The sequence below is a fragment of the Stenella coeruleoalba genome (genome assembly GCF_951394435.1).
Source record: "Stenella coeruleoalba genome assembly, chromosome: 20".
Classification (NCBI taxonomy): domain Eukaryota; kingdom Metazoa; phylum Chordata; class Mammalia; order Artiodactyla; family Delphinidae; genus Stenella; species Stenella coeruleoalba.
Window position 1 is genome coordinate 34,232,765 of NC_137166.1, and position 17,063 is coordinate 34,249,827.

The 17,063-nt window shown below is 56.8% G+C and overlaps 1 protein-coding gene across 1 annotated transcript in view; it reads left to right on the forward strand.

Annotated features, from left to right (window-relative positions):
• Positions 1–17,063, forward strand: part of ZNF423 (zinc finger protein 423) — a 328,168-nt gene that overhangs the window by 189,889 nt on the left and 121,216 nt on the right. Inside the window, exons 4-5 of the mRNA XM_079908498.1 lie at positions 173–3,387; positions 10,226–10,310. Of these exons, the coding sequence (XP_079764624.1) occupies positions 173–3,387; positions 10,226–10,310 (3,300 nt within the window). The remainder of the gene's footprint in view (positions 1–172; positions 3,388–10,225; positions 10,311–17,063) is intronic.

Below are 17,063 nucleotides of genomic sequence, written 5' to 3' on the forward strand. Positions count from 1 at the left end.
GGCCCGCATGTCCACTTGTTTCCGGCCCCCCAGACTCCCTCCGCCCACTCCCCCTGCAGCAGTTGGCCAGCTGCACAGCCTCAGCCCGCGAGCTTTCAAGAAGCTGGCTCTGTCCTTGTGTCTCGCGGCCCTGGGAATTGCCTCTAATCTCTCTTCTGCCGTCCCTCTGCAGATGGTGACGACGACCCACAACTCTCCTGGGTGGCCTCGTCTCCCTCCAGCAAGGATGTTGCGTCCCCCACGCAGATGATCGGAGATGGGTGCGACCTGGGCCTGGGTGAGGAGGAAGGGGGCACGGGCCTGCCGTACCCTTGCCAGTTCTGCGACAAGTCCTTCATCCGCCTGAGCTACTTGAAGAGGCACGAGCAGATCCACAGCGACAAGCTGCCGTTCAAGTGCACCTACTGCAGCCGCCTCTTCAAGCACAAGAGGAGCCGCGACCGGCACATCAAGCTGCACACGGGCGACAAGAAGTACCACTGCCACGAGTGCGAGGCGGCCTTCTCCCGCAGCGACCACCTGAAGATCCACCTGAAGACCCACAGCTCCAGCAAGCCCTTCAAGTGCACCGTCTGCAAGCGCGGCTTCTCCTCCACCAGCTCGCTGCAGAGCCACATGCAGGCCCACAAGAAGAACAAGGAGCACCTGGCCAAGTCGGAGAAGGAGGCCAAGAAGGACGACTTCATGTGCGACTACTGCGAGGACACCTTCAGCCAGACCGAGGAGCTGGAGAAGCACGTGCTCACCCGCCACCCCCAGCTCTCCGAGAAGGCCGACCTGCAGTGCATCCACTGCCCCGAGGTCTTCGTCGACGAGAACGCGCTGCTCGCCCACATCCACCAAGCCCACGCCAACCAGAAACACAAGTGCCCCATGTGCCCCGAGCAGTTCTCCTCGGTGGAGGGCGTCTACTGCCACCTGGACAGCCACCGGCAGCCCGACTCCAGCAACCACAGCGTCAGCCCTGACCCCGTGCTGGGCAGCGTGGCCTCCATGAGCAGCGCCACTCCAGACTCCAGCGCCTCCGTGGAGCGAGGCTCCACGCCGGACTCCACCTTGAAGCCGCTGCGGGGCCAGAAGAAGATGCGGGATGACGGGCAGGGCTGGTCCAAGGTGGTCTACAGCTGCCCCTATTGCTCCAAGCGGGACTTTAACAGCCTGGCCGTGCTGGAGATCCACCTGAAGACCATCCACGCGGACAAGCCACAGCAGAGCCACACGTGTCAGATCTGCCTAGACTCCATGCCCACCCTCTACAACCTCAACGAGCACGTCCGCAAGCTGCACAAGAACCACGCCTACCCCGTGATGCAGTTCAGTAACATCTCCGCCTTCCACTGCAACTACTGCCCCGAGATGTTCGCCGACATCAACAGCCTGCAGGAGCACATCCGCGTCTCCCACTGCGGCCCCAACTCCAACCCGCCCGACGGCAGTAACGCCTTCTTCTGCAACCAGTGCTCCATGGGATTCCTGACCGAGTCCTCCCTCACCGAGCACATCCAGCAGGCCCACTGCAGCGTCGGCAGCGCCAAGCTGGAGTCCCCGGTCGTGCAGCCTGCGCAGTCCTTCATGGAGGTCTATTCCTGCCCCTACTGCACCAACTCGCCCATCTTCGGCTCCATCCTGAAGCTCACCAAGCACATCAAGGAGAACCACAAGAACATCCCGCTGGCCCACAGCAAGAAGTCCAAGGCGGAGCAGAGCCCCGTCTCATCTGACGTGGAGGTGTCGTCCCCGAAGCGGCAGCGGCTCTCGGTGAGCGCCAACTCCATCTCCAACGGCGAGTATCCCTGTAATCAGTGCGACCTCAAGTTCTCCAACTTCGAGAGCTTCCAGACCCACCTGAAGCTGCACCTGGAGCTGCTGCTGCGTAAGCAGGCATGCCCCCAGTGCAAAGAGGACTTCGACTCCCAGGAATCCCTCCTGCAGCACCTGACGGTGCACTACATGACCACGTCGACCCACTACGTGTGCGAGAGCTGCGACAAGCAGTTCTCCTCGGTGGACGACCTGCAGAAGCACCTGCTGGACATGCACACCTTCGTGCTCTACCACTGCACCCTGTGTCAGGAGGTCTTTGACTCCAAGGTGTCCATCCAGGTGCACCTGGCGGTGAAGCACAGCAACGAGAAGAAGATGTACCGCTGCACGGCCTGCAACTGGGACTTCCGCAAGGAGGCCGACCTGCAGGTGCACGTCAAACACAGCCACCTGGGCAACCCGGCCAAGGCACACAAGTGCATCTTCTGCGGGGAGACCTTCAGCACCGAGGTGGAGCTGCAGTGCCACATCACTACGCACAGCAAGAAGTACAACTGCAAGTTCTGCAGCAAGGCCTTCCATGCCATCATCCTGCTGGAGAAGCACCTGCGGGAGAAGCACTGCGTGTTTGACGCGGCCACCGAGAACGGCACGGCCAACGGGGTGCCCCCGGCTACCGCCAAGAAGGCCGAGCCGGCCGACCTGCAGGGCATGCTGCTGAAGAACCCCGAGGCGCCCAACAGCCACGAGGCGAGCGAGGATGACGTGGACGCGTCAGAACCCATGTATGGCTGCGATATCTGTGGGGCGGCCTACACCATGGAGGTGCTGCTGCAGAACCACAGGCTGCGGGACCACAACATCCGGCCAGGCGAGGACGACGGCTCCCGGAAGAAGGCTGAGTTCATCAAGGGCAGCCACAAGTGCAACGTGTGCTCACGGACTTTCTTCTCGGAGAATGGCCTCCGGGAGCACCTGCAGACGCACCGGGGCCCTGCCAAGCACTACATGTGCCCCATCTGTGGCGAGCGCTTCCCCTCGCTGCTGACGCTCACTGAGCACAAGGTGACCCACAGCAAGAGCCTGGACACGGGCACCTGCCGCATCTGCAAGATGCCCCTGCAGAGCGAGGAGGAGTTCATCGAGCACTGCCAGATGCACCCCGACCTGCGCAACTCCCTCACAGGCTTCCGCTGTGTGGTCTGCATGCAGACGGTCACCTCCACGCTCGAGCTCAAGATCCATGGCACCTTCCACATGCAGAAGCTGGCGGGCAGCTCGGCTGCGTCCTCCCCCAACGGCCAGGGGCTGCAGAAGCTGTACAAGTGCGCCCTGTGCCTCAAAGAGTTTCGCAGCAAGCAGGACCTGGTGAAGCTCGACGTCAACGGGCTCCCCTATGGCCTCTGTGCCGGCTGCATGGCCCGCAGCTCCAACGGACAGGTGGGTGGCCTGGCCCCGCCCGAGCCTGCCGACCGGCCCTGCGCCGGCCTCCGCTGCCCCGAGTGCAGCGTCAAGTTCGAGAGTGCCGAGGACCTGGAGAGCCACATGCAGGTGGACCACCGTGACCTCACTCCAGAGACCAGTGGGCCCCGGAAAGGCGCCCAGACGTCGCCAGTGCCCCGGGTAAGTGCAGCCTACCCGAGCCTGGACCTTGCTCCTTGGGGCTCCGCTCATGCCCAGAGGAGCCCCCGTGCTGAGCTCTGTGTTGCCCGGTGGCGTTCCCTCTAGTAGCCCAGAGAAGCAGCGCCGTTGTGCAGCGGTTAAGCACGTCTGATTGCAGTAGACTCTGAGTTCAAACCCCAGTGTCGCCATTTCCCTTCCTGTGTGACATGGCATTTATCTTCCTGGGCCTCATTTGTCAAGGGCTCGTCTGTAAAATGGGAATAATAATTGTCTCGACTTCATAGAATTGTTATGAGGGGCCCGTGGCATAATGTAGATAAAAGGCTGATGCAGTGAGCGCTTCCTCAGGGTTGGTCGTCTTGGTCATTGATCGCGGGGTGGACTTATGCACACGCTTATTGGGTCTTCTTGGGCAAGTGACTCTGTTCTCTAGGCTTTAGATTTAGGGATCCTTTGACAATTTATGGAGATAATATACACATAAAGGGCCTGGAACCTGGCACTTAGGGCCCGGTCACGCTAGCGGTTACCACCAGCTGATACTATTACCATCAACGGCATCACTGTAGCCAGTGCAGTTGCTGGTACATGGAAGGCCCTAGGAATGTTTCCAGTTACTGTTATCGTTAATGACTAACTGATGATTGATCAAAATTGTCCTGTGCACCCTTTATTTTGGGGGTGCCTGACAGCTAAGGAGAGTCAGAAACGGTCCCTGCCTTGGGGGCTATGAGGTCAGGGGGAGCCGCAGGCCCATAACCAGTGGGTTTCGATGAGGCAGGGGAAGTCTGAGCTACTGGTGGGTCCACATGGGCCCTGGGAATGGTGACCAAGGGGCACCGGCCAGTGGGCCTGGAGGCTGCATGACCCTCAGGTGTCAGAACGGGCCCGGGGGTTCCCATCAAGTCTGTGTTGTCTGTTTCCAGACCGAGGAGATGCCAAGCAGATCTCGGGGGTATCTTTCCCTGGAGGGCCACTGCTGGTACCACTGGCAGGGGGGCAGGATTTGGGGAAGGGCCACCTGCCACAGGTTCCTGCTGGAAGACAGGGATGTCTGCTGAGGGTGTTTCACTGTGGGATCAGAACTGGGGCCCGGAACTCCGGGATTTTGAGGGGGAGAGAGAGTGAGAGAGAAGGATGGCGGGAGAGGCTGAAGGGAGAATCTGCAGTGGGGGCCCCTAAGGGGTCTCCTGGCCAGCTCCTCACAGAGGCCAGCGAGCCAGAGGCCCTGACCAAGATCATCCAGCTGCAGAGGGAAACGTCTGAATGAGGATAGAGCTGTGTGTCCAGCTGGGGCCTGAGGCCTCTCCTCAAAGCCCCGTCTGTAGCAGAGAGCTCCTTTTAGAGGTGATTCATTGGTTGATTAAATTTGTCCTGAGCGCCCATTATTTCTGGTGTGTCTGGCAGCCAAGGAGAGTCAGAAATGGGCCACTTTCTTAAGGCCTTATGACTGAGCAAAGCCTTCTAGGTAAGGGTCCAGTGGTCACCCTTCAGAGGTCCTGAGCACAGTGCGGTCACGGCTGCCCAGCTCTGTCCCCCTGAGCCTCAGCTTTCTGCCAGCCAGTGTGGGTGGATTGGGGAGGATTTGGGCCCTGGAGTCAGATGGCCTGCGTTAAAATCTCCGCCTTCTAGTACCCACTTATGATTTGACCTCTCTGGGCTTCGGTCCTCACCTGTAAAGCCAGAGGGTAATAGCAGTACCGCTAGTAATAGCAATTGCAATAGTGTCTACTTCCAAAGCTGGCATCACCTGCGAGGGACCGGGCGGTCGTTCTGCTTTTCTAACCAGCCTCTGCTCTGGTTGGCCGGCGCGTGTTCCTGCTCAGTTGTCAAATACTGTGACTGTCTCCCTGCTGACCTCAGTGTTTTGCCCTGAGGATTAAATGAGTAAAGACGTGCTGGGCATGTAGCAACCACACTTGTTGTTTTCCCGTTTATAATCACACCTCACATTTATTGAGGAATAAGGATGTACCAGGCACACCCAGGCACTTCCTATCTATTTAATCCTTACAACGCTCACTTTACAGATGAGGAAAAGGAGGCAAGGAGCAATTAGGTAGTTTGCTGTGAGCCCCGCAGTTTAAAGAAGCAGAGAAGGGATTGGAGCCCAGGGAGTGTGTGGTGCCCCAGCCCGAGCTCTTGACCAGCCCTTCAGCTAGCACCCCTGGAGCCCATCCTAGTTGCAAGGGTGGGGTCCAGGGCGGTCAGCCCGGTGCTCATGCGGTGGGACAGTGTGGCATGGCCGGGCCCCTGCATACCCTTCTCCCGGGTGCGCTCCAGCCCCATCCCTGCCCACACTGGGGCTCCTGCCGGCCATGGGGCTGCTTCTAGCGTCCCCAGAGCCTTTGGCTATTGAAGGCGGGATCCTGTATCAAGTACTACTTCGTAAAACCCCTACTGTGTGGGCACCCACTCTTATATTGTTTCCATGGCAACACCCTGGACCTTTGCCATGACCCTGGCTTTGGTACAGAGGGGGCCCAGACTCAGAAAGGTGGAGCCACGTACCCGAGGATGCACAGCTGTGCGTGGGAGTGCGGAACTACAAACCCGAGGGGGCTTGTTTTCTGGGAGCCTGGAAGGCCTTCCTCTCCCTGTTACTGGTCTTGTGAGAGAGAAGGGAGCTGGAACTCACATCTAGAGGCCTGGGCAGATGGGCCATTTGCAGAAAGGAGCTAGACAAAGCCCGGGTACCTCCCCAGCGGAGGCACAGCCTCTGGGGCGTCGCCCCCTGCCTGGGCACGCCTGGGGGCAGGGGCCCAGCTGTCTGTTCGCCCACCCCTCCCTCCCCCAGGGCTCACACATACAAGAGCAGACTCTGGGGGCTGCACAGGGGCTTGGGGGCTGGCAGGCCTGGACCCTCGGGAGTGTATCCATAGCAACCAGCTCTCTGAGGACTGGGTTCCCATGGGGCCGAGGCTGCTGTCGGCTGGAGCGAAGCGGTGAGGTTTCCGCCTCCCCCTCTGTTTACGGGTAATAACAACATCACCCCAATTCCAGCCCCTTGTGGGCAGACCCCGGCCCTCATCGACTCACCAAATTGCCACGGTGCCCCGTCCGGCGTGGGGTGGGGAGGTAGACTGGGTGCTTTCACACTCCATCTTCCTGCAGGGTAAACAGACAGCCAGGTTCACGGGCTTGTTCAGGTGACAGCTTTCCGTCACCCAGAGCAGGGCTGTGTGGGGTGGTCTTGGCGTGGAGCCAAGAACGGCAGCTCAGACAGTGGCTCTGGTGGGCGCCTGCCTGGGGTCCAGTCCCAGCTCTCCTGATCACCGGCGCTACGCTTTGACCAAATGATTTAGCCTCTTGACACTCCACTTTCTCCGTCCCTAAAGTGGAGCTTGCAGAGTCATTCAGAAGAGACAGTGCCTGCACGTAGTAGGCTCATGATAGGTGCTCAGTAAATGTGAGTTGCGATCATGATACGGGAATTCAGTGGCAGTGGCTGTCTTTCCCCTCTTCTTCCCTTTCCCTCTCCACATCCTCAGGCATGTTCTCTTCCTGCCCCGGGACCCTCTGGGGTTGCTCAGGCCACGCTGGGGAAGGCAGCCCTGGCTTAGGTGCCAGGGTTCAGCGTTGGCTCTCCTGGGCTGGGCCCCGGGGGAGGCGCTTATGCAGAGGAGGTGCTTTGAATGCCAAGTTCTATTTTTCTGTAATTACGTCTCCTAGCGGGGGCTGAACCTGCAGAGGAGGATGGGGTCTTTGGGGGATAGCAAGAGGGAGACGGACCCAGAGGAGGTGTTGAGGGGAGGATGGGGGGCAGCAGGAGGTAGACAGAGTGAGAGTCCTCGCCTGCTCTCCCCGTGCTGCGTTCCACAGCCTGGCCTGGGCGCCTGCTCTTCCAGACCCTGGGCATCCCTGGTCTCACATGCAAGGCCCAAAGGGCCATCTTTGGGTGGGGGCATATGGGTATACATGTGCCTTAGTGAGTGTTGGTGCTGGTGAACCTGTGTGTGTGCAGGTGTGTGTACGCCTGACTGTGAATGTGCGTGTGTATGCCTATGAGTCTACATGTGTGTCCACAAGGGTCAGTGCACACCCTTGTGCCATAAGTCGCTTGTGCATCCGTGGGTGCATTGGGGAGTGATGGGTGTGATGGCTGTCAGGGTTCCAGGGAGAGAACTGAAAGCGTGTGTGTTACTGGGGATGCTCCTTGAACTTGTGGTCCATGAGGATGTCTCCACTTCTCTGGGGGTGTTGTACTTATGTGTCTGTGTTACAGGGAGCAAGTGGGTTGCTGTGTGTAGGGGTTGTGGGTGTGTGTGAGGGTCTTGCGTGTTGGTGGTGAGTTGGGGCGAGGTATGTAGGATGTTTGCAAGTCTGTGTGTATATCCTCACATGCGTGTCCGTGCCTGTGCATACGCGCTCTGTGTGTGCGTGTGAACGCCCAGGCTCTTTGGTCAGCAGCTCCTGTGACCACTCCCCTGGGATTCCCCGGGAGCCTGTTGCCCCACGAGGCAGGGCCCGGTCCTCTTCCTGCCACTGAGGGGGGACATTTGGGGGTACCCTGTCGTCCTGCCCAGGCAGGCTCCTGTGCTTTCAAGCATAGTGAACTTGCTTCATTCATCTGCCCCGCGGAGGAATAGCACTTTGATCGTGAACTGCCCTCCGCAGCGGTCTGGACAGCCGTGGCCGTGGCCGTGGCCTCTAGAGACTTCCAGCCAAGGAGGTGGGGGGCACAGTCTCCCTTGTCCAGCAGGGTCCTCTGGGCTTCCTCCGCGTGGAGCTTCCTGGGGCGTGCTCCATTCTTGCCTTTACTTCCTTCACTCATTCATTCATTCATTCATCCATTTAAGCATCGAGGACTCTTATACTTGCCAGGCAGAGTGGGTGAGGGACACACGTGAGAGGGAATGAATGATTTTGATGGTGGAGAAACCCAGGGTCCTTCCTCTCCGTGAGCACAGACGAGGAGTTGAGCCGAGGTAGGTGCTTTGGGACTGTGCCCTTCAGAAGACTTCAGTCCCTGCTGTCTCTTCTGGCCTGAAATCTCCTCTGCCTGTTGTGAGGCTCCCCTGTTCTGTCCCCACCAGACTCACCCATTACTCCCGGGTGTTTCCGTGCCGAATGCCTGCTTCCGGGCCCAGCGCTGTGGCTGCTCTGAGGACATACTGAACGCCCAGGTCTCCCGAAGCACTGGGAGCAAGGCCCTCTGGTCTTATCAGCACGGGTCCTGGAGCCCCAGCGGGGACCCTGCCTGGAGCCCGGAGCTCCCAGCACCAGCTGGTCCAGTTGTTTCTCCATTCCTTTATTCAACAGTCTCTCAGCAGCAGTGGGAATCATGATGAAAGTGCAGTGCTTATTAGGCACTCGCTCTGCGCTGGGCCCTGTGTTGGGTGGTGGGGATCCAGGATCCCTAGTCACCGTGGGATGACTTCTCTTTGTCCCTTCTGCCCTCATAGAGGGCGTGGCACATGTTATTTCACAACTTTGCTCATTTGTTCCACAAATGCTTCCTAAGCACGCAGTCCTTTCTGGGACCCCACAGGTGGACAGAACGCGTCCTGGCCCTCTGGGTGCGCACACTGCAGTGCGAGCAAACAAATCAATTGGCCACGACAAAATCGTATGCGGAGCAACTAGGTGCTTTCAGCATAAGCTCAGGGGCCTGGGCAGATCCCAAACTCACTCTGGGGTGGGAAGAAAAGGCTTCTCAGAAGAGGTGCGATTTGAACAGAGTCCTCAAGGATGGAGAGGGTGTTCCAGGTGGAGGAAACGGCATAGGCCCGGAGGTGAGGCCAGGCCCTTCAGAAGAACTGCAGCTTCGGGTGGGGCTGAGGTGGGGCTGCGACAGCTGAGCCCTCTGGTGGTTCGTCCTGGCTGCGTCGTTGAGGGTTGGGTCTCAGCGCTCAGCCAGGAAATCCAGAGTCTTGCCCTCTTTTCCAGAGGTCGAGGGAGGCCCCATCATCCCAGGACCCAAAGTAGTCTTCAGAAAACTTGGATATTTTGATTCCCATACCACCCCTCCCTCTTCCTAAAAACGCACAGCCACAGCCCTTCCCCCACTCAGGCAACACACCTCTGTCCACGGTGGGCTGGTTTCACACTGAAGCTCCACTCTTTGGAACCAGTCTTCGAGAAGCTTTGAAACTTTTCACGTTCTCCATTTTTCTGCCCCCCTCCCCACAAAAGCAGTTGGTAATAGCTCCCCGTGTGTGGAAGCCAGCTGTAGGATCACCCGGGGCCTTGTGTGTCTAGGGCAGGTGAGGAATTCTTCATTCACCCCTGAGTGTCAGAGCTGATGGAAGCAGTCTCCCCTGCTTGGCCACTCGGTTCTTAGGGTAGGTAAATAGATGAGAGAGGAGTTGGATGGGTGCAAAGAGAGATGGATGGATGGGTGGATGGATGGATGGATGGATGGGTGGATGGATGGGTGGCTAGATGAATGAATGGGTGTGTGTGTGTGTTTAGACGGATGGGTGGGTAGACAGGGGGTAGGTAGACAGTGATGGGTAGATAGATGGATGAACAGACGGATGGATGAGTGGATGCGGCAGGCATAGATGGGTGGAAGATGGGTAGATGGATTTGAGCATACCCCAAGCAGAACAGCCTGCCTCAGCTTCCTTTCTGTGGTTCTGCTGTGTGCCCTCACCTTGGGATGGGGCAGGGTCGAGCAGAGGAGCAGCTCCCTTGCAGTGGAGCCTGTCCCCACGTCCCCAGGCTGAATCTGAGCTGGATGCAGAGGCAGGTGGGGAGAGAATGGCCTGGAGAGAACTGGAAGTGGATCAGAGCCATTCTGGGAAGTCTTGAGCCATGGCCTCCAGGAACTTTTGCTTTCTGCTCTGTTCTGCAGCCTGGCTGTCTAATTCCTTTCCTTTTGGTTTCCAAACAGAAGAAGACGTACCAGTGCATCAAGTGTCAGATGACCTTCGAGAACGAGAGAGAGATCCAAATCCACGTTGCCAACCACATGATTGGTAAGCACGCGTCTCCTCCCACCTGTGCTGCGGCCGCTCCTCGGGGTTGAAATGTTTGGTTCCAATCATTCATTTCATTGGCTTGTAGCTCAAAGGATAGAGTCACTGCTGCTATTTCTGCGACATTTCAAATGGGACTAAAAACGTCAGAACTGGAGCACTTTCTCCACCCGAACCTTCTTTTCGCGCGGCTCCACTCCCATTGCAGTCCAACTTTTGACAGTCTCTTCCATTTCCCAGCATAAATTTCCCTCCATTTCTGAAATGAAGTGCTTTCCAGTTGTCAAGCACTCAGGGGCAATTACGCTTCAATTTCGTATGTCATGGCATCAAATAGATTTAACTGCTCACGTTTCCCCACAAAACGTGGGGAATTCCTCAGGCACATTGTCAAAACAGAATGCTTACAGAGTTATTCCGCTGCTTTTCCCATTCCTCTTCAAGCGGTCTTGGACTTTGGGAAATTCAGCCTTTAAAGAAGGGAGCTTTCCAAGTCCCATCGTGTTCCCACTTGGCCCGAGGGATGGAGGGAAGCCTTGAGGTCTTACTTGCCTTCTGTGGGTGGCTGTGGTCTCCCTGGCGGCTAGGGAGGCCCTTGCTGTAAGAGAGGGCACAGCGGATTTCTGGTGGCATGGGGCTAGCCCAGGGGGTGGGTTTGGCAGTGAGGGCCTTGAGAACTTCTGGAATCTTGGTGCCCTGGGTCTTTGGCGGAAGCGTGATCACCTTCTCCAGGACTCCCGCAGTCTGAGTGATGAAAGATCAGGCCTGGGTTGAGCATCCCGACCCTGACTTTCTCTCCATTTTTCTGCCTCTCATACGTTCTCATTAAAGTCTTAACAACAGCCATGCCAACAGACTGCTGCTTTACAAAACCCTTGATTGTGTACATTAAAAAAAGGTCCACCTCAGTGGATCCTCACGAACTGAGCACACTTGGGTAACCAACACCCAGGTGAAGAAGCAGACCATTCCTGCATCCCAGAACCCCCCCTCGGCCCCCTCCAGCCCCTTCCCCCACCAACAGAAGGGCCTCAGCATCGTGATGCTAACACCATAGGTTACTTGTGGTTGTTTCGCGTTTTATGTAAATGAGATCGCACCGTCTCTGCTCACTTGTGTCTGGTGCCTTTTGCTTGTTCATATTAGCGCCTGTGGCTGGACATTGCCCCTTCTCACGGGTGTATGATATTCCATTGTGTGAACACATCACCATTTATCTGTTCTTGATACACATACTGATGGGCATCTGGTAGTTTCCTTTGTGGAATTGTTTCAAATACTGTGCTGCTGTGACCATTCTTGTATGGGTCGTTGGTGGACACTCACATGCGGTTTTAATGGGAATATCTCTCCGACTGAAATTGGTGGGTCATAGGATATGAGTAGGCTCCCCTTCAGTAGATACAGATGAATACACTTCCAAAGTGGTCGGTTGTATGAAGTCTCCCTCCCACCTCAGCCTGTGAGAGTTGTTCCGCATCTGTGCCGTCATCCACACTGTACCTAATAAGGCCGTTCTTCAGTGGAGCTGTGCTCAGGGTGGCTGCGGTCCCCTGGTCCCCGCCAGCTGCTGCTCAGTGAGTTTGGGTACCTAGCGTCCCAGTGACTCGGGGCAGGTCCCCTGAAGGCGCTGAGCACAACTGGGTGCCTGGTGGGGCTCCCTCAATGACGAGGGGACATGAGAAGCACGGGAGGGGCAGGGGACCCTGGGAATTCAGCCCGACAGGAAGGCTGGTGACTTTTTAGTTCCTTCTGTGTGAGAGGCCCCTGCTGAAGTAGAAGAAGGAAACTACTCTGTCCGTCACTGGCTGCTGAGCGCGCTTTCACGGCAGTGTCAGGGAGGTGAAGACGGAGATATCTAAAAACGTTTGCTTTTGCAGCAGGTGTTAATGTGCGCTCTTGTTTGTAAGTACGAGAGGCTGACTAATTGGACCACGGTGAGTCAAAGGTGTTTCTCCCCGCCTCCTTTCTCCCTTCCACCTTTCCTTTTGCGCAGCACCTGGAAGCTGGGTGTCCACAGGTGGAAGGCGAGGGCTCGCTCTTAACTAGAATGGTGGAAGATGCGAAAGGAGGGTTTGATTGGCACTTGGGTCTCTGTGTGAGCAGAGGGCGGGGTCCTGCAAGAAGTCCCGGCTGGTGGCTGGAAAGGGCCCCTCACCAGGCTCGCTCGGCAGTGCCGTGAGCTGGCCTGTTCTCAGGATGCGCGGGGTGTGGGGACCTGGAGAGCAGGCAGCAAGGAGCTGTTGGTCTCAGAGCCTGAGCGTCCAGGCAAGACGTTTGTGCAGCTGCACGAGGTCTCACATGCAGGCCCTTGGCTCATGGCCATGAGGCGCGGACCAGGGACCTGCTGGAGCTGCACCTCTGCTGGCAGGGCTGTATCTCCCCTCTCTCTGCCCTGCCCCCCTCACCTGCCCTTCCTTCCCTGACCTCATCACCTCCATCAATCAAAGAACGTTGAGCATGTGCTGCATGTAGAGACCTGGGGTGGTCCCTGTGGGTGATAGAGGGTGAAGGGGACATGGCCCCTGCCCTCAGAGACCTCACAGCATCCCGCAGAGGACACCACAGCACCACTCTGTGCAGTGGAGGGAGGTCACACTGGGTGAGGATGCTAACAGCTGCCGTGGACTGAGCCCCACCACAGGCCGGGTACTTACGTAGCTTCTAGTTCTCCACCTCACAGAGGAGGTTTAATGACTTACCCAAGTTCTTCCAGCCAGGAAATAGCAGAGCCAGGGTCTGAATAAAAACCAGGCTCCCTCCACTGTGTGTGGCTCCCCTGCCAGGGCCTGTGGTGGGAGAGACCCAGCCCCACCCTCAGGGGCTTCCTGTCCATGGGGGAGGCTGGTGGGCATCCAGTAAGCACAGTGTAGTGAGGTGGATGCTTCCGGAACAGGGACTGCTGGATCCAAATAAGTCCATCAGGAAGGCCTGGGTATTGAAAGGTAAGGAGGCGTTTTCTCTGTGGTTTAGGGCCATCCCTGGCAAAGGGAGCAGCTTAGCAATGAAGGACAGTTGCTAGAGAACAGGGCCCTCGGAGAGCTGATTGTAAGGAAGAAGCAGGTCCTTGAAGGATGTGCTGTGGTTCGGCTGAGAAGGTGGGAAGCAGCATCTGTGGGAGGACTGTAGGTGAGCAAAGCTCAGAGGCAGGGGCAGAGGAGGTGGCTGGGGAGTGGACGAGCCCGACTTGACGAGGGTGGAGGCATCGCACGTTGTAATGTCATGGGCAGTGAGGGTGGGGAGGTGGCTTGGGGCTGGACCATGGAGGGCCTTGAAGCCCAGGTTAAGGGATTCAGGTTTGGACTTGACCCTGTAGGCTGGGGTCCAAATCTGGGGGCCCCTTGGTGGGTGTTTTATTTGGTTTCCCTTGAGAACCAGGAGAGGTGGCAGCCATGGCCCATATTCCCACAGAGCACAGTTGATGGGAGCTGGGCAGCAGCTGGAACCACAGGCCCCACCAGTCCCTGTTGTGAGTTGGGGGGATGCTTTGCTCATTTGTGGCCCCTGCCTGGCCCCTGCGGGCACCTGAGTGTACAACCTTGGGCTTACACGCTAGGGAGCCATTGAAGGTTTTGGAGCAGAGTATGGCCTGGTTGTAGCTGGGTGCTTTGGGGAGATTAATCTGGGTGCAGTGTTGAGGGGGAAGAAAATGGGATGAGAGGGCACGGTATGGACAACTAAGTGGGAAGGTATCAGAACAAGGTTTAATAGAAATCCTTGAAAAAGTAAGCCAACGAACAGAAAACAATAGTTAAATTCAACAGAAGAAAAGTAATGGATCTGATGAAGATGATTATTGAATTTAAGATGTCTAGAGACTGGAACTTAATGGAACGATTCTAGGACAGATAATACTTGGGAGAAGTTAATATCTGATGGAATGTTTGCTTTGTTTATTGTCTGTATGCCTTTAAAAAATAAACTCATTATGCAAAAAAAAGAAGCAAAAAAACCCAGAGACCTGCCCCGTCTGGTCCAGAGGTGAGGGAATGAGGCAGGGAGGGAAGGGAGGAGGGAGGTGATGGAACTTATATTTGGCCTGTGCTGTGTGCCTGTTGGCCCTGGTGGCTTGGGGAAGGTGGCGGGAGTGACTGTGGGAGGTGTGAATGGAAGAGAAGCAGGTGCGTGAGCTCTGGCTGGGGGCTGGCGCTGCAGCCCTGGTAGACACTGTCCAGTGTCCCTGTGGACAGCTTCCCCTGCTAAATGGCCCGAGCCCAGAGTGGCTGCCTGGAGCTGGCGGGGGTGAAAGCCCCCCTTAGTGACACCGAGGGTACTCGGCACATAGACGTGACGCCGTTCAGCTTGGTGGCGTTCTCATGAACTTGGGGCACCGGGGGTCTGAGGCAGGCCTCCCCAGGGACCTGGACTGTGGGAGCCCACCCCCGGGGGATGCTAAACTGACCTTTTTATAGCGGGGTGGGGGGGTGCCTCATCGTGGCTTTGGAGCCTCCAGACCCCGGGAGTTACGATGACTCAGGGACATGTCTCCTTGGAAACATTTTCCCAGCACCCCTCTCCTGGCTGCCGCTGGTGAGGGCGTGATTTGGAGCTGATCGAAAGGCAAGGGTCTTTTGAAACCTTTCAGTGGCGGGGTCTCCTTTGAAATCCCCCCTCCCCACAGACAATGAGGCCCCCCTTCTCTGGGCTTCCCCCAGCTTTTGAAATGGTTTTAGACACTCCCTCCCTGAGCAGGCACATCAAAAACTTGGAGCAGTCCACAGTTCTGTTCTGTGACCTCCTGCGGGGACGACCTGGCTCCACCCAGCTGCCCCTTCCTCACCTCCCCCTGCGCCCCTCTCCCCCGAGATCCGCCCCCCCCCCCGACACCCTGGAAAATGGCTCTGCGGGAGGCCCCCGCCTTGGGCTCCCCGGGGCCTGCTGAGGGAGAGCTGAGGAAGGCTTGTGGGGGGCCTGGCCCAGAGACAGGGCCCCCCGATGGCTGGAGGATGAGCGTCTCCCCATGTGTGTTGGGCGTGTTCTGTACAAGACGTGAACAGCCTCCCCCCCCCAGGGCACTTGGGGCCTCAGAGCCCCGGGAAGCTAGTCCGCCTGCTCTCTCCTCATCTCCTCATCCGCTCGCAGACCTCTCCCCTCCCGGTCTCTGTCAGGCCGATGGCTGGACGAGGGGTCTGAGAACTTGTCCTTGAAATAACGAACTTGCTATGACCCAGGTTGGCCCCAAGGGAGTGACTCAGCCTCTGGGCCCTGGTGTCCTAACTCAGGGCTTCACAGGCCCCTGGGGGGAGCCCCGAGGAGAGGCAGAGCTGGGAAGGGACAGTCCTTGGGGGAACTTGTCAGGGACGTTTGCCCTCCGTGTCCTTGGAAAGTGGCTGTGGACCCTCTGGCAGGCAGCCAGGCCAGAGCTGGTCCCGTCCCGGTGGGGCATTAGTCATTCTGAAGATGTTATTTTCTTGGTCACGTCAGCCTCTTTCCCTGGGTGCCTCTTAAGGCCTGGGCTTTGCTGTCGGCAGTGAAGAAATGGGGGGCATTTGGAAGATCAACCTCTCCCACCTCCTGCTCAGGCCTTTAAAATGCCCCCCATGCTAGGCGGGTGGTTCTTGTCTGTCTTCCTGATACTGTGGCAGGATGGGCCCTGGTCCACCTAGAGGGGAAGGGTCTGCTCAGGGGTGTGTGTGTGTGTGTGTGTGTGTGTGTGTGTGTGTGTGTGTTGGAGAGAGAGGGAGATTTTCTGCCTTCTAAGTCTTTAAGAAGCACATCCCAGGAGACATGTTGAAACCCACCTTTCAGACCAGGTACCCCCTCTTTCTGAGGCTGTTTCCACACCCAGGACCCTTGCTGAAGACCTGGCCTGCAGTATTTTTGGAGAGGAAGGAAGGTCTGGTGTGGAAATCAGTGTTTCGCCCTCACACCAGGGAAATCCAAAACCCTCAAATATGACTGAAGAGAAAAACATGTGAAAAGGAAAAGGAAAGGGAAAGGGAAAAAAAGGTTCCGTGCCTTTCTGTTGGGAACGCATCTTGCTGAGCAGGGCTGTGCTAGCTCTTTTGTGGTGCTTTTGACTCAGGTAACACCACACACCCAAAACATCTGTCTAACCTTAATATGTGATAAAACTGTCTCCCTCTGCCCCCAGAGATCACGTTTCAAGTTCTGGGACTGTTCTGTCAGGATAACAAGCTTGTACAGAGAGCCTATCATCTAATTCTTTCTTCTTCTTCTCCCCCTCCCCTCTCTCCTTCTTCTCTTCCTCCTTCTTTATCCCCCAGGTAGGGCACAGTCACTTCCCTCCTTAACAGCCCCCATGGATGAGGGAACTCACTTTCCCTGACTTTGAATCTCATTGGTTGGTTTAAGGAGGCTGTTGATCAAGTACTTTGGTCTATGAAGAATCCGTCATTTCTGGATTTTAAAATAGTGGAAATTTTCTCATTTTGATCGATTTCATCCTTTTTATAAGGCCCTCCATAGGTGGGTTTCTTTGAATAGTAACCTCAGTTCAGTAAACGTGATTGAGATCCTCAGTGAGGAACCGCTAGCCAAGTTGGGAAGGGGGTAACCTGAAAGGGTAAGTTAATATCATGTCACTAAGTCTAAGATACAGAAGCTCAAAGGACAGGCATGTCGCCCAATCTGGGCATTCCAGGAAAGCTTTCAGGAGGAGGTGACACCTAATCAGGCTCCTAGAAGGTGGAAGGTAAGGTGGGAGGGGCCTTCCAGGCAGAGAAAATAGCATAATCCAGTTCATAGAGAAGAGGCCCATGTAGTTTGTGGGGAAATTGTAGACAATTCAGT